This window comes from Argiope bruennichi, chromosome 1 (assembly GCF_947563725.1).
Source record: "Argiope bruennichi chromosome 1, qqArgBrue1.1, whole genome shotgun sequence".
Classification (NCBI taxonomy): Eukaryota; Metazoa; Arthropoda; class Arachnida; order Araneae; family Araneidae; genus Argiope; species Argiope bruennichi.
Window position 1 is genome coordinate 26,019,994 of NC_079151.1, and position 21,921 is coordinate 26,041,914.

Genomic DNA, 21,921 nt, shown 5'->3' on the forward strand with positions numbered 1-21,921 from the left:
AAATAAAATTAAAAATATATATAATAGCGCATTTGGCATTTATAAAAGAAATGTTTAATTTATGGAAGTATGATTTCTTATTCGATTCCATGTTTATGTATATTTATTTAAATACATGTATATTTATCATTCTTTATATAACAATGCCATTTTTTATTTTTAATGTATTTTAAATGAAATGTATACTTATTCGATTTTATATTTCTAAACTGGAAATGCGTTTTAAATGAAAATAATAATCACGTTTATATATCATTAATAATACCTGATTCTGTTTTATCACAAAGTTACTGCCAATGTAAATTTTACTGAAGAAAACTGTTAATACTATTATTTGAAGTAGATCTCGAGGGATTTTCAATAAATTATTTCTTTTTTTAATAGCTTTAATTAAAATGATTCCATTTGTGAAAATTTTTCTGTGTAGCATATTCAATAATAATATTTCTCATTCTTAACCTGAGAAAGAATTAAATTTTGACGATTTAATTGTAGATAATAAATATTAGCATAAGACTATAACATTTCCATGACATTAGTAAATTTTTAAACCCTCACTCAAACTATAGCAATGCAATCCACAAATCTCAGGACATTTTTACAATGTTCCTCTAAAATGTTTAATAATAATAATAATAATAATAATAATATATATATATATATATATATATATATATATATATATATATATATATATATATATATATATATATATATTAAACATTGAATTCCGTCTTTCGGAAAAATATTCTTTTTGAGTGGGACGAAATAGTGTTTATTTACCTTTTTAGGTTATTTAAAATAATTTTATAATTTCTAAAAGATTATTTTTGTATTTTTATAAAAGGAACTCATAAATAATGGATATATTTGTTCTACATTAATTGTTTTCAGTTTGAAATTGAACACAATTATCAACAGAAAAAGTTTCCTTATAGCTAAAATTAAATTTAAAATGCCTATTAAAATGTATAACGAAAACATTGCACAATTCTCTAAATTATGTCCGCCGTAAAAGTTCTTACACCTCACAAATGAACTGGAAAGAAAGGAAATTCTTTTTTTTCCCTTAACTCTCCCTCATTAACTTTTGTTTTAATGAACAATTAAAACAGTGTCTGCTTAAAACGATGGTACAGCGATCCTAATTTTATTCCTTACATTTTCTGCGTTTACTTAACTAATGTTTAAAGGTTATTAGTTCCACCTACTTAACTATTTAGCTAACCCTCGTATACTGAAATTCCCAAGAAAATCCTTCAGCTGTGTTAAAAATTGCGTCACTCAAAAAGGAGTATTTTATTCATTCCGAACACCCATTAAAACACCCTTCAGTGAACAGTCTACTAGTTTTCCCGTTGTAACTTTTAAAAAGAAACATTCTTCGCATTCCGGAATGTAACCACATACAGCTTCTCCTGTTTATGGTAATTTGGCGCTTTTTTATCTCCCCAAAGTTTCCTTCAGAAGTCTTTTGTGATGAGCAGCTGCCTCGCTCGTAATACTTTGTGATTGCGAAGCATTGAAAGCATTTGTAGCTTTGTAGAAAAGTGCTCGCCAAATGTCTGCGTTTCAAGAATTTTTCTAGCTTATTTCAAGAATCATCCTACAATTATATATATAAAAAAATACTCTGCATTGCATAGTTAGCGATATCTATATAATCCATCAAAATAGCTTGGTACCTTTCAGATTGATAATTCTTTTAAGTGTGAATCAGGTTTTTAAAATTTGAAAATTCGTGAAATTATAAACGAAAGAATTAAGCTTAATTTTATCTGGTACATTTCAAGATTTGTGATAGCATTTGCATATTATTCTCATTATTGCTAATATATATATATATATATTTAAAATTAAAGAAATAAATACTTTTAAGTTACTAATCGACAAAACTGCTATTTTCTTATTTTATTATACCCCTCCTTAAGCAAAATAAATGCATAATTTCTGAAAAATGTATATTATTCTTCACATTATATTTATGAAGGCATATCTTTTACATGCAAAACTCATTTCATTTTACTGAAATTCATCTTATTGCAGTAATTTGCCATTTAGAGGCTCAACAAAACTTTTAAGTTGTCAGAGAAAGATTGAATCAGATTTATGAAAATTTGAATGGATCTTTCAACAATGGTTTGTTTTCATAACAGGAATGCATTCGAAATATTTCTTTAATAAATAAGAAAGCAGCACGTTCTTTAGAACAAACACAAAAGAAAGCAATAAATTAATTTATGTAATCACAGTTTTGTATAAATTTTATCAAGTGCAATGGACATGTGTAATGTGTAAATGGATATATTTTTTAATAAAAGTCTTTACATTTTACATATCTCCAAAGTTTAATGATAGCAATTATAAAGAAGTTATTTTTTATTGCAAAATATTAACTCTGTGATGAAAAAATAAATAAATAAAATGTCATAATCCATATAAAATTACAAAAAAAAACCTTAACTAATAAGCGTTTAGATATTTTATCATTATTACGGAAGAAATTCAAAGCGAAAGCTAGCATTTGAAAAAAAATGAATAGATTTGTCTATTGCAGAAGCGATTATATTCGTTTTCTGCACAATTGCAGAGAAACATATTTTGAAAAACCCAGGTTCATTTTTATTAACATTTAAAATGTGTTATTTTCATTATATATCTTACGTTTGCATTATATAACACAAATTCAATTGTTTTATCTCATTTTAAATTTATTAAATTATGTTATAATAATACTTAATATTATTATTATTTGCAATGAAATTTAATTTTAAAAGGACTTTTAATTTTAAGGTGCCTTTTAACCTTAAATATTTTGTTAAAACAAGACTGACTTTTATACTATCAAACATTGACCATTACATATATTTTATTTGAAAATTATATGGAAGAATTATTTCCTTTCTTTGCACTTAATTTATATTTACACAATGCAATAACTAAATCCTTGATCAGTAATTATTTATTTCCGAATTTCTCAACAAATATATCTTTGCTTTAAATTCAAATATTACAAATCATTTTGTTAAGTATTATGTTCAAAATACAAAAGTAAAGGATTAAAAGAATTACCAATCAATTTATTCATTCAGAGAGCCTTTTTTAAACATCGAATCTACACAACAATAAAATGAAATACAAGAAGAAGTGCTGCAGACGTACAGAGCTTGATATGCTCAATTACGTTTTATTTTCTTTCATTTTTTTTAACAATTTCTTGGATGTGATTTATTTCAAGAAAATTTTAAAATTAAATAATACCCTTATTCTAATATTATGTTTTTTTTCTATAAAATATTTTTAAAAAAAGCATTCTTGAGTATTTGAAGGATTATTTGAACCGTTTTCGAATATGAACGATATTTTTAGTTTTCGGATGTTAAACTAATACAATATTTCCTTTCAAGTAATTCCATTTAAGAATAAATTTTTAAAAATAATCTATTTAAATCAAAGCATTGAAGAAACAGTACCCAAACTTTTATAAATTTAATAATCATTCAGATATCTCGCTAGCACCGTCATAAAGATAAAGAAAATCAGAAAAGAAAAATTGCATTCACTTTTTATTAAATTTAAATCTGTAGTAATTCGAATGTTTTTACCCTCTCTTATTTTCGATTCGCTTTTAAAACAGGACATTTTTAATTATAAGAAATGAAATTTTATAAACATTCGTAGCTGCTTGTTAAGTTAACAATGTCGGTTGTATGCTTAGTTCGATGAACTTGCAACTTTTCATATATTTTTTTTACAAAACAGTTTTATTTTTTAGGAGTTCTAAATTAAATGCAATGTAACATCTTATTAAGAATAGTGGTATTCATATTGATTTCCCTTTCTTTAATGAACAAATAATAAAGAAATTTTAGTATAGTGAAAATGTAGCAGCAAAACTAATATGCTGACTTATTTTCATTTAAAAAGTTAAATCTTTGAAATAACCATTATTTGAAGCTATGATTACAGTTCTTTAAATAGCCTCGAAAAGAAGCATTGTACTCCGAATATTGTGCTTGAATTATTTTTTTTTCCTTTGAAGATAGATTTAAATATAAAATCCTGTACATATATATTGTTAATTCGTTTTTTATTTAAAAAAATAAACAAATAAACAATATTTTCACTACAAATAAACAATATTTTTCATACTTTGATTCTACCGTAATCTCCATTAAAAATTCGCTTTTATTCGGTATTAAAGGACTTGCTTCCCTTTCTACATTTAATGCAAATTGAATTGTAAATATACTATAGTAAATATCTTAACAATTCAGTTTTCGGAATCAGATTTGGAATTTAAAAATGCTTTTCGATCTATATACCCAAGGAAATAAAGATACAATTGAGATTTTTGACACTTAAACACAGATGCTAAAAATTTAGCTAGAGCATGAAAGAAAGTAACAAACAAGTGAAAATAAATGATAAAAAGTAACAGAAACAAAATCAACATCTTTTCCATTAAATAATGTCGCAACATGTTTTTAAGTATTATGATAACCATAAAATGATTAGTTACGCTGCGTTATATTCTTTACACAGTTTAACAATATCAAAATTAAACTAAATTTAAACATATGTAGCTTTATTAAGCCAAGTTAATTAAAGTTTTAATTTACTTGGATTAAAATGTAATAAAATATGTTCCTCGAAATTCTTAAAAAAAATTGGCGTTTGATGTAAATAAGGTATAGTTAGAATTTAAACTAGAGACCTAAAAATTTATGACTACTTTGTGAAAATTTATAATTTTTTTTAAAAAATCATTTATAATGATGTAGGGAAAAAGAAAATTTGAAATATAACTTTTATAAGGAATTCTGTTATATTCCGAATAATTTAGCATTATAGGAACTGCCTGAATTTTAAAAGCTCTTTTGGTAATCATTTAAACCATTTTTCCTGGATACACAATGATTTGCATACCGGTTCTTCGTTTTGATTCTTCATCTTAATATATGCGACCAACATGATAATATAATAAAAAATGATATACCGCCATCTAGCTTTTAACGCGAAAGGTGACCTTAAACTACGTCTATTAACCGAATTTCCTCTCCCACCTCATCAGAGCACTGAAGAAACACACGCATGCACACATCCCAAATATTCCCATACTGAGAAACTTAAAATACCCTGCAAATAGCTTTTTCAACTGCACACTTAAATTTGCAAACGCATCTTCGATGCCAAATAAAGGAGATAGCCCGAGGCATGGTAAAGAGACCGTTGCGCTATAACGCTAAATACACTTTGCCATTAAATCCGTGTGTGGAATACAAATAGGCTTAATACATATCCTTAGAAAAAAGGAGCAGCAAACTAAACAAAGTAAAATATTCTTTAACATATGACTGGGAAGGCCCAATTCGCGTTGAGAATTTTCGTCACGAGGCAAGTAGATATCTTCCTCTTGGGCTTTTTACGATGTCTCTGGTTGGGATGGTGGCACTAGGACACCGATAATGCGCCCATGTTTGGCTATGGAAGTGAGAGAAGAACATCAATAATGTTACGGTTGCGTGGAGGTTGCTCGCCACTTGTGAAGATTCGGGATGTGCTCGTGTTATCGTTGGACTGGTGATTTACGCGACCCTCGAACGAGGTAAAAATCGTTGAATACCCTTGGGTCATTGCGGATGCACTGGCCAGGCCGATTTTGTCCGCGCATCTAAAAGGGATTACGGCTAAAGAAACGATTTTGTTTTCATTTAAAGACCGCGTGGCTTTTTTGAAATTTCAGCAACTTTTGGACGCTTTATATGCTCATAAATATTTTTTTTTCTGAATATCTATTAAATATTGTTGGTTTAAAAAATTCGATAAAATAAAAGCAATTTTAGTAAAAATTATAAATATATAAAACTATCATCATCATTACTAACATTAAGAAAAATAATGAAATAAATAAAATATTTCATTATAATGTCTTTCATTTCAAAAACAGGTTTATATTTAAAGTCATCTTCAAATATTTATGGCCATTATGTCACATGAATGTAATGTGATGATATATTTGATATTCACTTGCAAATTAATCTTTTAAATGTTCCATAAAAATTACTAGCTTCATTAAATAAAATAAGAATGTGTAAGTTTAAAAATGTTCAATAAAATAAAAATGTGTGTTATTTCTATTAGCAATCCAATGAAGGAGGTCCAACTGTTATAGCTTTTCTATCGAATTTTTAATATTAACTTTCTAATTTTGCTAGTTACTTTAAAACATTAAATTGAATAATTTTACATTAATTACGATCGCAAAATTCATAGTGTGTTGAAAACCCTCTGATTTCTTAGTTTAGTGTTAGTTTGTTTATTACACCAAGATGACATTCCCTATGCATTATATTGGATATTACAAGATTTGATTAATTTAACAATTAATATAAATGATTTTACGAAATAGAAATTTCGAAAAAGTGAGAATACAAGATACTTAGGAATCACATTTTCTTGGAAACAACCGTTTCAGAAAAAGGTTTTCATATCTTTTGAAACGTTTCCAAAAAGTATTTTTGAAAAAATACATTTATTTTCCTAATAAATTTCGAAAGAAATACTGTTTTATTTACTTTATGTTGTAGCTTTATATAAGCAGTAAAATATATTTGTAAATTCATTGAACTAGTGAAAAAAAAAATACTTAAAATTTGATAAAAATTATTTTTTATAATTGCACATATTTTAGTATGAAAATGTATCTTATTTTCTTTTCAGAAACATAGTCGTAATCCCGTCTTTTATGCGTTAGTATTTTATTCATTTTATACATGTTAAAATAAGAGAATATATTTTATAAAGAATTAGTATAAAGCAAGCTTCATTATTTAAGCAGTAGTTTGTGGGAAACATTAATAATTTTAAGCAAATTATAAACTTTTTTTTCAAAATAAATATGATTTTTTATTTTTTATTTTATACAATATGTTTTTAATTTAGTGTGTAAAACTTTAATGAATAAATATGAATATAAATTTTAAAATGAGTTTCCAAGAATATATCTTAAATTAAATTGAAATTATAAAAGAAAATTTTAATTTTCTATGTTTTTGAATAATAAAAGAAAGATATTTCAGTTAAATTGAAGTGAGTTTTTAAATTATTCTGTAGAAATATTGTGAGATAGCCAAAAAAATTCATTTAGCAAAACTTTGCGCTTATAATGCATTTATTGTGTTCTCATTTAATTTCCTCTCTATTTAAAAAGAGAAGTAAATATAATAAAAGTTAAATTGACAATATTAATTAATATATATTAATTATTTTATTAATAATTATTTTTTCATTTTCATTTAATAAAGGCAATATTATGTGTACATTATTCAAAGTGTTATTATTAAGATTTGAGACATTGAAGTAATAAAGAGCAATTTAATTGGATACTTGAGTTAATTAAAATTTATGTGAAAAATGCACAATTTCTGCATCACAATAAAAATAAACTTTTATGCAGAAAAATAGTCCATACTTTACATAACATTTACGGGTTTTTTTTCTTTAGAATGATTAAAATTATTTTGTCACTACTTTAATATCACAAACTCTAAAATCATAAATTAATAAATAACATTTAAAGAACAAACAACGTGATGTTTTGTAGATACATAACTGAGCGGTATGTATTAAAGTAAAAGGGCATACTAAAATTTATAGAAGTATATGAAACAATTCACAGGAAATGAAATAATTAATATATTTAAATTTTGTTGAGAGTAATTCGATTTCAAATAATGAAAAGCAAGTTCGCAAATAAATTATCTTTAATTATAAAGAGTTAAAACTGTTTGAATAAGCATTTTTTTAATGATGAAGATATAATGAAAAAATGAAAGCATAAAATTAGAACTGAACGAAAGAAGGAAAAGAATTCAGAGATTCTATTTAATAGGCAGGAATATATAAAAAAATATTTACAATAGATGAATATAACTCTGTCATAAAAATTAATCTTTTGCATATTGTGAAACATTTAAAAAAATCCTAAATTCTTTTTAGGAATCTGACTAATAAAAATTACTGATTTTTTTTTAAAAAAACAAGTGTTTAAAATCAATAAACTTTTCCTTCTATTTCACTAGACTAAATTCATTCCAGTAAACAGAACGGAGTGAAATTTAGTCCCTTAATTTAGTTTTTCGAAATCTTTGTTGCAAAATAGACTCTAAATGGAGTTTATGAGCACTGAGTATTTTTATAAACTTATTTTTAAATAAAAATATATCTTGTTCATTGAAATTTTTGTAGAATTAATTAATAGATATTAAGTTACTTGCAATGAATCTGCATTGAAATTCAATCCAACAAAAGATAAATACAGCTTTCCGCTGTCACCAAATACAAGAATAAACAAAGCTTTTGCTCATGAAGTTCAGTTAAACGCATTGTTTGATTGCAAGCAGCAGTTCTTACAACAATGCGCTTCTTATCACTCGTATGCACACTTTTAATTCAGATTAAAACTTTTATTTTGCGTGTGAACTACTTTTCTAAATATAGCCCACAAAATCCATGAATAAATGAATTTCAAAGCTTTCTCTAAACATAAATAAAGTTGTTTCACACATTTAAATAATAATAATGTTGTTTCACACATTTCTCCGGAAATCGAAGTTCAGTCAACGCTCGAGAAACAATAGTGTTGGAAGAGCAGGTCATAACTTGAAGTAGAAATAATAGAAATTCTTCCTGAAATAGCACTAGTGTTTATGACCGGAAAGCAGAGGAGCAACGGTTGTCTTTTAACGAAAGGAAATTCTATAAAAAGAAGCTTCCTTTACAAATTGTTTTAAGAATAATCATTTCAAGAAACAAAATCAAATCAAAGAATACGAGTATGGATGTTATAGAAAAGGATAATATGAAGATAGTTTATTACAGCAAATGTATTCGATTAATTCACTGTGCTTAAAGTGACGTCAGTTTTAGAACAAGAATTACAGATACATGTTTAAGAGATATGCGATTACACATAATATTGTTTTTCATGGATTTGTATTTGTTAAAACACTATTGTCTCATTATTTTATATATTAGTATTTTTTCAGTTCATCCTAAGTGGAATTTTGCCTGAATCTACGTGTGAGAAAGCCCGCAGTGGCGTAGTAACTGAATTTTGATTTAAAAATTAGAGAATTTCAGATTTTATATCCAATTCCCTGAAATATCTATCATGCATATGAACCTAATGGACTTTAATTCTGTTAAAGAGGAATGTTCACTATTTGTAAAACAATGAATTTACTTTAGTATTGCTGTTTTTCCCTTCCGATGATTAAAAATACGAAAATTCATCAGTAGCATTTGCATATTTTTAAGAGCCGAATGATAATATAACTAGGTTGTGCTAAGTTAACAATACTACCTCACGCATAATCAGTTAAAGTATGTCATCTAGAATGTTTGCCAACATAAATATAAATAAGGATTTTATCTCAAATATCAATTTTATTGACTTTTGAGTATACGTGTTGACACCAAAACACTTAAACAATTAAACACTGTACCGTTAATCAGAAATCATACATCGAATTTAAAAACAGTATTAAAATAAATATTACATAGCTTAGGTCTAATAAAGAATTGCAAAACATGTGCGAAATAATACATAATACTATTCAATCAATTGCATTCATTGTATTTACCTATAAGAAATTAAACTAGAAAAATATTAAAATGCCGATTGCTATTAAAATGATTCTACATGAAACAAATAAATTCCCATGATCTCTCATCAAAGATGAGGGAAGCACAAGGGTAATACAATAAATTTTACATTAAACGATTTATTTTTCTAAAATAATTTTCATTTTTTTTATTCATAATCTTGTAGTATATATAATTCATGACAATTCATCAGCTCTTTGAAACGGAAATTTGTGGAGATAGAAGTTTCAGTCTTGATGGTTTATATTCAAAAATTGAATTCTTTATTATAAAAGAGTGCTTTTATAAAAGGATATCTTATTATAAATGTTGTGAAATGTCATGGTGTTTCAAAGATTGAAAGAGAATATTTGATATTATATTATGATCATCTTGCGGCCTTTTTAATAGAATCTAAAATCAGAACTGTGATATTCCATTCAAAACGTAAATATTCTTGCCTTAGAACAACTTAGTCTAAATATAAAACTATCTACCGATTTGAAAATTAAGCAATCTGAAAATATTAAAACTGCATATAATTGAATTTTGAATAGTAAATAAGCATGAAATCAAAATACGGGAAAGCCGAAATTAAATTTCTCTAACTTAAGCCCCTATACAAAGTTCAATGTAAGCCAGAATAAAATGATATATAGATAATTGCCACATCGGATTTCGTCTAGTAGATGATTATACCTTGTAAGCTCTGCACTCTGGGACTATAGCTGTAGATTTGCAACGTGTCTGTCAAAAAATTAGTGTGGTGACTTTCCAGTTATTTCTCGCAATATTAACTGGTTTTAACAAGAAATATTATACTTCTTAAGTAAGTGATTAGAGTAATTCTTCGTTATCAACCATATAGAATTCATATGGCATTGTAGCATTTGCATTGTAATTTCTTGCTCGTTTAAGATTACTATTCGTTAAGATTATTAATTTTCACCTAAATGGTCAAAAGAACTGTTAGAATCAAAAAGCAAACACTCTCTATATAATCCACCAAGTATCCCTGTATTGCAGAAGTTAAATTATAGTTCGATATTAGCACAAAGTTCATTGTTGAGTCTTTTATTTTTAAATGGATAACCCCTGAACGCTTATAAAGTCTTTCAGACAACATCAAACAATAATAAGACTACTGACAACGTTTGCGATTTCAGAATTACAACAACAACACAGCATAATAGATGTGATTTTTATAATGAATGATGCTGGATTTAACAATTATTATCTCACGCTTTAACCGTCTCAAAAGTCCCACATCTCTTTTCCAACGATTGGATTCTTTCCATCCTGTGGTCTGCTAGTAAAGGGAATTTTTAAAGAATGACAGGTACTATAAACAACCTACAAATCTATCAGATTTAAAAGTATGTCGGCATATTGGAAATTTCAAAACTGATTTACGGAGTTCTGCTAATAATTTTTTAATGGAAATATTATTTCACATATATTATAACTCCAGCTATCGGGGCAACTAAATTTTTATTTAAATAAATGCCAAGTACTTGCTTTCAAAGCTTAAGTTGTTTAAACTTTATATCATCACGACCTAAATCATAGATTCATATAATGAAATATTTATTTTATGTAAATAATATTTATTGATAGAATTAACTTTTATTTAAAAAACTTTTCTCTCAGTCTCTCAAAAATTTCCTCGTCTTTTTATAAAATATCGATGTTTATTTTTAAGCATTTAATTACGCATTCCTTTTTATCTTTGCCGGTAAAATATCACTCTTTCTTAAAGATTACTTGATTTCATAAAGATTAAATTAAAGGTTTTTGTTGATAATGAATTGAAGAGATGAAAGAACTTTGTTCGACAGAAAACCTTGAACTTTTGCTTTCTTTCGTCAAGATGTCGAGGTAAAAGGAGCCTACCAGCCGATTTTTCTTTAAAGTTATGCTCCACCCACAGCCTCTTTTATTTCGTTCAAAATATTCGCAATGAAAATATTTTCCGATACTTTAAATGAGATGCACAACTTGTTACTTCCCACACAAGTTTGGCTGAAACGGGACACAAAGAGCACGTGCACCTTGTAATAAATTTAAAAAAAAAAAAAAAAAAAAGATGAAATGCCTGAATTTCAAAGAAGAGATGCAATTCCGTGAAATTGAAATCGCATATTTAATTCAAGCGAGATTGGACGCCTATGATTATGTTTTAAAACTGTCTAAATAGTACGGAATCATTTTATATTAAACCAGTCACTTTTAATGAACAACCTGTAAAATTGGTTAAGTTTAATTGCAAAGAAATCGCTTATTTATATCTATGCCCATGATTTCTTCAACAAAGTTTTTTTAAGCTACATATTGTGATACATGCCATTGCCTTATAATTTTAATAACTCCGTACCTGTCTCATTTGTTGTAAAAATAAAGCTTTTTATTAAAGTCATGATTCATGATATAATAGTATAATTAAAATTTTAAAATCCCATGGAATAAAACTTCAAATTTACTTTGTCTTTCAAAGTGATATAATCTTATATTCTAATTCCTCCTGTGCAGATAATAAACATAATATTTCATATTTCGCAATCAACGAAGGAAAACGATGACATGTTTGAATACTTGATAAAATAATGTAAACAATTTAAATTACAATGTAACAAAGAAAATTATTGTTAAAAAAGTTCAATTATTTATTAAATTCTAATAAAATTTGGAGAAACTGAAAAGAAATAAAACTGGTATGATTAAAAATATAGTCTTTCATTATAAGCTATGATCATTATTTGGGTTAGTAGCGGGAAGACATGAATATTCTATTTCAGATTTAATTAATTAAAATTTTTATGGTAATTTAATAAAAATTCCCCAACATATTCAATTGCACCTTACAAAGTATATCTGTACTAAATATATTAGCTCTTCACTAAATGGTACACTCTCTAGACCATCAACCGTATATACTCATTTCTCTTTATTATCACTAGATGCAATTTAGATAGGCGGAATTTTAAAATATTTAGATCAGAAATACATGTTTTAAAATGAGTTTTCTTATAGGATGAGACGTTAGCAATTTCTCGGTATTTTCATTTTAAAATTCTTATTTTTATAAAAATATTGTTTAGAAAAAAGTGAAGTATAAGTATTATTAATAACGTTTAACAGTATCCATGAAGTGTACCACCAAAGTAATCTTAAACATAGACATACAATCCAGCTTTATATTTGATATTTTAAGTTAAAACGGAAATTTTGTTCTATAATATCATAATAAGAATGTTAATTAGAAAATATCCTTAAAATAGGTGTATTTATAGAACATCATGAGATAAATGCAATTGTTTAATAACTAGTTGATCATATTAATAATTTATTACTGTTTAAATATCAATTCAAATACAATGAAGTATCATAATTTTTACTTAGTACATATAAAAAGTTTATACAGGGTAATTAAAAATTGTCGCACAAAGAACTGTGGCCCATTAATGACAAGCTAATGAAATGAAGATTTTTTTTAACTGAAAATACAGATCATATTTCACTTTACTTATTCTTTACTTATAATTCTGGTTTTGCCACGAAACAATGAATGTCATTCTATACTATCTCAACAGCCATGTTTGAACCTATCTAAGCATTCCTGAATACTTCTGTATTTCGAAATAAGCGAAGATGCGTTAGGTTAAGTTGACAGTTGACAAATTGACAGTAACATTCTTTAGAAATCATAGGCGTGTACGTTTCATAGACTTTCTGCTACGTGGCACATCTGTCATCAGATATTAATATTAAGTGTCCATGTTTAAGCTGCAAAGCATCAGTCCAATAATGACATGAAAAAGAATGAAGTTGCAAGATCACACACATGGCAAATTAGTTGTTTAAACACTAAGGTGAACATTGTTGCTATAACTCCAAACAATACTATTCAAAATCATTGAAATTCTAGATGTTTATATTATTCAAGGGTTATAAGCTACTGTGATCTCGGAAAAAACATATCAAAATTACAATATACACACTGCATCTATAAAATGTTTCGTAATGTTCTTGAAGTTATAAAAGAACATTACGAATTGTACATTCGTATATTGGAAACAAAGCATTTCAATGAATCGAATGGTTACTGTTCTGAAACCTACTGGTAACCCAATAGCCAAAGTAACTACATTTTATCACATAAATTTCATTTCCCCAATGCTTATTACTAGTCAGTGGCAGTAGATTTTTTTTTTCTTAGTATAATACTAATATTTTGTCTTATTTTAATACTAACGGCTATGTTAATTTTGCTAAAGCTATTGTTAATGTTTAATTTTTTGATATTCAACTGGTACTAATTGAAATTAACAACTATATTAAAGACTTAATATAATATAATAAAGCGGATTTAAATATTTAAAATAAACTTTCAAAACCCTGCATTTTGAGTGTAGTTCTTATGTTTCTAATATTTATTACATTTCATGAAATCTTATACATTTATGTCATAAAATACTAACTATTCACGAAGTACCAGATTTTACATAAATGCGAAATCATTCAAATTTCGTTGAATGTATAAAGACAAGCACAATAAACATCAAGTTAAGCCTCGGTATTAGCATTCCAGATTTATCCGCTTTTGTCGTGTGATTACGAGTCCGAGAATGCGTCTCTGTGGATTAGCTGCAACGGAACAAAACGGTCGATCGTTCCAAAAGACTGAATATTGCACAATGTTAAATTCATTCATGACCAAGCTATCTCAAGGCACCGTTACTACCTAATGATGCCACGTGGAATTAATAACAGGATGAAACTAATCGCAAAAGGAATTCAGGGAAATGCCCGTGGGACTAATTATTGTTAAAATCAGGACTGCGTTGTTTTCTTGTTTTTGACCCTCCGTGATTTCAGCCAAGTATGTCTAAGAGAAACCTCATTCTACATGTGTTCGCAGAGGAATATTTGATGTCAGGGAGTATTTCTGAATCTGTAATGAGTTCGTAAACTCATCTGTGTTCGAGATTGTTAGAAGGGATATTAGTCTCCAATGCATTTAAGAACATATCATCTGTCTTGAGAAATCGAGCAGCAAAATAGCTTCACCTTGCACAAATTATTGATCAGATGTACGTCCTTCCCTTAAGATTTAAAATTGTGAAACTGAATTCAGTTTTAACCTTGTGAAGATAAGTTTGTTTAAATTCAATAAACTTTTCTCATTCACATGTTTGCATATTTCGGCCTTTTTGACATTCAGTGTGAGATCAGTTCAACTGTTTTAAGATAAATTTTAACATTTTTAACAAGTTAAACATAAATTTTAACAAGTAAAAAAAAACTAAATTAGTTATTTTAGAAGTACGAATAAAGTGCTTGTACTTTTTATATTAAGTGAGGGATCTTTTCCACAAAATTCACAAGATATAAGATATAATCTATCTTTTGTTAATAAACAAAAAAAAATGATTTTATTATATCACATTTGTGAAGAAACTTACAATAATCAGATTGACTAGATCTGCCCTAATTAATTTACACCACAATATAACCGACAATATAGCTTGGCCTCCTTTTTTATCTGCCTTTGTACAGTGTAAATCATCTTTCATTTCCTTTTGTACATATATTAATAGTATTTTTCCCCGTATGATTTAAATTTTACTTCAGTGTGTTTGCTTACACATATTTGCATATATACTTTTGTATTTGTATTTTGAATATTTTATTTGATCATGCTTCTTCAATAGTTTTATATCATTTACTGTATGTTTCTGTTACTATGTGAGCAATTTTGTTTCATTTTTGCTTTTGTTTGTGTATCTACTTGTTTCCCCCTATTTTCTTTTTTCTTGTTTTGCATTTGTGCCTACGACCTTATATTTGAAATTTATTTTACTGTCAATTGCGTACTGACTTACATCTGTAAGACTTGTGGTATACTTGTTGGCACACAAGGAGTTTATACAAAGAGAACAAAAAAATAAAAAATATAACCGACAGAATAATAAATTCTCTTTATATTAGCTGTCAAAATCATGGCCTTCGACGGTTTTTTTTTAAATAATTGTTCTTAATAAATAATATTTTAAATTAATAAAAATATAAGAATTATAAAATAATATATAATTTTTAATTAATAAAAATTTGACTTTCAGTAATCGTAACGTATGATGATTTCTTTTTACAACTTAGAAATATTAAGGCAAAGAAATTATATCAACTTAAATTAGGTAATAAAATTCTATCAATTTTTCGAATATTTATCGGAAGTTAAGTGAAAGAAATATCACTGTACAAAGCCTGAAATATATTAATTTCATACCTTGAAATTTATTTCCAATCAATGCATCTTAATGTAGTCAACTTAAATTTCCTAAGTTTTTTGTGTTAAAATTTTATTCTTTTAAGAATCAAGTGAATATTGAATTCTAATAGATAGAACTTCTATAAATTTATCCCTTATATGGAATAAATATATAATACGTGATGAAATATTTATATAAATTTAAAAAAGAAGCTTTGTTCTTTAATTCTTCATAATTTGCGTATTTTAATAAACTACAACACCAAAATCTGCTTTGTCTCACAAGAATATCTGTTTTTGAGAAAAAGAAATTTAGTACGTGGAAAAAAAAACAACTATATAAAATTTTGAAAAAAATCACAATTGGACTTTTAAACTCTAATTGTCATTTCACATTGTTTAAACTCACATGTTTTCTATAAAACTAAATATTTACTCATACATAATTGATTTTTAACCGATGCCATTGTTATAAATATGATTCATACAAAAGGATTATACTTGGAGACATATAAGGTGAAAAATACTTCATATTGAACCACATTTCAGAGAGGAAGTAGTATTTTTCAAAAGTTAATATTTCAGTTCTCGACGAGTTTTGAGGGAGTGACGTTCAAATTCAATACCCTTTCCATGCTCCTCCAAATGTGAAGAAAGATGAAAATATGCTGTTACTTTCCTTCCGCTGCTTCCAAATTTCGAAATTCAGTTGAGGAATATTGTAGAACTGATCGATAACTCAAATAGATTTCAATCTTTTCGGAGGAAGCATGACGGAACGAGGACAATGGAGTAACCTCAATAACCACAGAATACAGATGGAGGAAGAATTCATAAATATATAAAATATCAGTCAACATACTTTGGAAAGATTTTGGTCGTTTAGATTTTGATCCAAAAATTTACTAATATTTTGTTGGAATGAACTGTTCTTATCTCTAATTTGCTTGCAGGATCAGAAATAATACATGCAAGCTTGAGACATTCTAGATTATCATATAAAATTAATGATTTCAATTTCAATAAGCATAACATATGATACATTTCAAAAATTGTATTGATTGGAAGAAAATTATTACAAAAAAGTAAATGAATTGCATTTTGGTTCAGAACGTTTAAGCATAGTTTTATTTGCATTTAAAGAATTAAAAAAAATACTTTTTCAATAGTTTATTCCTATATCCTTTTACAATGAAAATCAAATATTAACTCAATAAAATGTCTTCATTTTTTGACAATGAGCATTTACATTTACTCTGCAAATTTGAAATTGTTAAATTTTAGAAAAGATGCTAAAGTTAGAAATTTTTTTAACGTATAGTTTGAAATACTTTTAAAAATATTTTTTAAATATATTTGTTCATTTTTAATTCAGAAAGTTTAAATTTCGCCATATCCCCTAACTAAGCATTTTATAATTTATTAAGACTAACAAATGCAAATTTAATAAATTAAATAACTCCTCATTTATCTATAATTTGCAATATATATATATCAAGAGAGGGAGTAAAAGCATTAAATATACAACCATATTTCATAAATGCAATTAAATCACCGATAATGTTTTTAAAAGAAATGTTAATGCATGCGTTAATAGACTATTTATAAGAAATACAGTCTTTCAAACTATATATTTATATAAAAAAAGATTTAACTCGAAATTTTAACTGAAATTTAATAACGAGAATTATTTTCTTGTTTTGTTTTTCATTTTCGGATAAAATATAACATTTTCCTCATTTATTCTAAGATTATTTCTTAAGATCATATTTTTCATGAGGTATTTCAAGACTAATTTTTCAGAAATTTGAAGACACCAATTCAACCAGAAGTTATTTAGATCATCGTTTGATAAATATTATCAAGACTTTTAGCTTATCAAGACTGTTAGAAGATGGATTTAAAAGTTTCATATTAGTTAATTAGTTCTTAGTTTTAAGTAAACATATAAACATATCTGTGGTAAATGAATAGATGCGTCTTCTTATATTTTGCTTTCTAGTTGTTTTTTTTAATTATTTCTGAAAAAGTATGTATTTATAGAGAAAAAGAAAACATAAAGTTCTGTGGATAAAATTATCACAAAATTTAATTTTTATATAAAAGGATACATTATAAAGCATAAAAGTGTTTTAAAATATTCTAAAATTCATCATTATTCAGCTAATAGTTATAAAATGAAGGAGTTACAAATTGGGCATTCAGAAGTTAGGAAACTATAGAAAGAAAACTATATTTATTTTTTTAATTGCTATATAAATTTGTGAAAAATATAATGTATATGTTGAAATTGATATATCATAACAGGGATTATTTAATAAATGCACTAAATGCATCACTGACCATTTTATGCTTTCCACAATTATTAATATCCTGCTAAAAAAGTAAAAATAAATGAAAATTCGCATTTTACATTCAATAAATAATAATTTTCAGATGAGTATTAATAGCTTTTAAAGTTTATCTATATAATTTACTTGGTACTTTTAAATTTGGTAGCTTATTTTTAAATACGAACTTTTTTTGAATAAATATTATTTTTAATCGCTTTAATTTTTATAAAGATTGCATTTATGAAAAACGTTAATTTTTCCATACCTATGTTCAAAACACTTTTTTTGTATTTAATACAGCTTTTGCTAATAAAGATATAATACAGTATTTTCAAACATTTGAATGTTTGAAAATACTAAAAATATCTATATTACTTTCCTTTTATTAAGTAAATAAGATTAATATTTATCTTTTAAAACCTCTTTTTTTATTCTGCACAGCCACAAATTTGTTTTTCCGTTTATTAATTTTGTTCGTAATAAATCATTATTTTCATTTGATATAATTAGAAGAAGTTATTTTCAAATTTAATTTCTGTGCAGTACCAAAATAATGTCAACTTAATATTAAAAAACATATTCTCATTTAATGGATGAAAACTAAAGTCATTATAATGTTAGCTATATCTTGTAACTGACCATAATAATCGGGAATATCAATTTTATCGTTTTACAAAAAATAATAAAAATAATAATAATAATTTTAGTGGAACAATTTTCTGAAACACAGTTGAAATTATGTATTTTTGAAGATATAAATATTTGCAATTTTGACAAATACGAAATTGACATTTGCAATTTCGAGGAAAGAAATTGTAAAAAATCGTTTTCAGATGATAAACGTGAATTCAGACAATTTAATATGTACTGAAGAGAAGAAACCAACCGTTCACACTTACCTGCTAAAATTCCTTTGGACACATACTGTACAAGAAAAAGCACCACCAGCCATAGAAGTTCCATAATAAAATTTTGATTGCCTTTAAAGAGTGAGCAATAGTACTACCTGAAAAATAAATTTCATAGTGAGCATTCACCAGCAGTATAAAATAATATTGTCTAAAGAAAAAAAAATATCCCAAACTAAAATAAAAGTGTATTCCTAATTTTAAAAAATTGTTCTTTATGTTTGTTGAAGTGAATATATTGTGAATTTGAAACAGCATTTATGTAGTAAGATTTCAGATAAATAAGCATCTGTATGCGTTGAAAGAATACAGTAAATTTGAAATAAATAATTTATATTTCGTCATTTCATTTATCTCCAAATAATAAATTCTTGCCAAATGATTTTTTGTGCGTCTGTGTAGACAAGATTTTATAAACGAGTCTACGTTTCTGAGTCTACGTTGCTTGGAATAATTATTTATAAACCGTAACAAATTTTGATTTCTAAAATTGTTGTATTATTAATGCAAATTTAGCGGATTTTTATCATTCAATGAACACTTTCAGAGATTTTAATGCAATAAATATGTGAATATAATAGACATAGCTTCCTTAACATTATGATTCTGAATTCAAAATAATTCATTTTTAAAGCAGCAAAAACGAAAAAAAATTATCAGATTGTCATTTTTTATTCGGTTTTAACTATATTATTATCTTAAACGATTATCCGATATCTCATATTTTTGGAATTCCAACAGTTCAACTCTTCTATTTATTTGGGAAGATGTTTGGAATTTAACACATAAGATAGACATGAGAAAATTTAAAAGGATTTCAGAACTACATTGAAAAAAAAATATGTGCTTCATACAAAAACAACTATATTATCAATTTATTTTGCCAGTTAATTACATTTACATTATGTTTTGATCACACTTGAGGTAATTGTCTTTTATATCTCGTACAATGAAACAAAATTAAGGAAAATATTTTGAATAAAAATTAGGTGATAATTCCTCATAATGAAAATATAAATAATGAAATTAACATTATTAAGAAATATCGAATTCAATTTTTGTAAAAAATGAAACAGTGACAAGCGTATATTAAAGGAATATGTTAATATGTTGGAATGATATTAAGTATTTTAATATATCTATTTTAAATATTGAAATTTAAGTATTACAATAAATTTTTACATCGTATCTTACAGTTAAATTTGAAATACTAAAATATTATTATTTTTAATAAATGTGATTCAGATTTAAACATTCGTTATTTCTCGATTTGCTGGGACATAAATCAAAACCACAATGCTATAAATCTTTATCGTTCTGCTAAAAATCCCACATTTTCTCTTTCAGTAGATTGCTCCGGGACTAATTGAAAAATCAATGAAATGTATTTAGATAAGAGATTTTTCTGTGCATATATTCCTTTTCAATTTTAACCTTCATGAAATATTCTGATTGGTTGAATGCAACAGTAAAGAAAAATTTTGCGGCGAAATAAATGATACATGGAAGATGCGTAAATTACGTTGCATAAAAATAATATATAAGAAATGGACTTCATTGAAATACATCAATAAATATAAAATTCATTTTGTTGCTGAAAAAGAGATAAGATAATGCATTACAATAAAACTACGAATACGTTTACGTTTGTGAAATTCAGCCTTGTAGGAAACTATTATAATTGAATTTCCTTGCCACTGGGAATGCATAAATTTTATAACAATCCTTAACATACGCGGTTTATGCTGATTCTTCCTTATTCAATTTGTGTTATTACTTTTATACTATTAGGCATATATTAAATAAATATTAACTGGCCACTCTTCATATACTTAAATTTGATATATATTCGTTAAATTCAACATTATCCTCAAAAACTGAAATTGAATGATATATATACTATACAAAAACACAAAATATAGAAAAAGTGTAACTTTATTTCTTTTAATATTTTAAAATATTGAAATGGAAGCAAATTTTTCCAAAATGAATACATTTTTGCAAAAGCAATACATATTTATCTAAATCAAAATAAACAAAAACGTTTTCGATTTTTCATGTCATGGTTTATAATGTGCGTTATACTATTTTAAAATTTATAATTTCTTGCATTTTTATTAGTCGCTCTGAAAACAGTTGAAATTCTTTTCCAATTGCTTGCATTTCTCATATGGCCTCAATTGTATTTTGTTGTTTATTTTTTATTTTACATGTAAATGTAAATTTTAGTTTTGTGGAATTTATCCCATCCATTCATTTATCAGAAATGGGAAATAAAAAATGAGACATTTCTTTTCAATTTTATTTACGAGATACCTAAACAAGATTTTATACTGATCTAATGCTTTGAAAGAATATTTTAGACATTTTCGAAACTTTTATTCATTGAATCTTAAGCTCTTCAATAATGATGTGATTCTACTAAGGTTTATCAAATTTTTCGCACATTGCACGAAGTAAGTTTAAGCATGAAGTAAATATTTCTTTCAATAAATATTTTTTACAGAAGAAATATACTTTTATCTGTATAATCAATCGTTTTTTTTTCAACGCGCTTATACTAAATTATTCAATCATTTCTGAATTTAGGTTTATGATTTGTTGTAAAAAGATGAAATTATGGAATCGTTGAGTTTGAATTAAATCTATCATTGAAAAAAAAACATAAGAAATAGATAACGTTTTATTTTTATTTTTTTTAATTTTTTTTATTGATTTTAGCATAAAAAATAAAAATACATAAAAAAATAAATATACATAAAAC

The 21,921-nt window shown here is 25.8% G+C and overlaps 1 protein-coding gene across 3 annotated transcripts in view; it reads right to left on the reverse strand.

Moving 5' to 3' along the window:
• LOC129965389 (irregular chiasm C-roughest protein-like) overlaps positions 1-21,921 on the reverse strand; it is a 358,817-nt gene that overhangs the window by 123,269 nt on the left and 213,627 nt on the right. For all 3 annotated transcript variants that reach the window (XM_056079232.1, XM_056079239.1, XM_056079247.1), the window contains exon 3: positions 19,149-19,255. In XM_056079232.1, coding sequence (XP_055935207.1) covers positions 19,149-19,212 — 64 coding nt within the window. In that variant the 5' untranslated portion in view covers positions 19,213-19,255. The remainder of the gene's footprint in view (positions 1-19,148; positions 19,256-21,921) is intronic.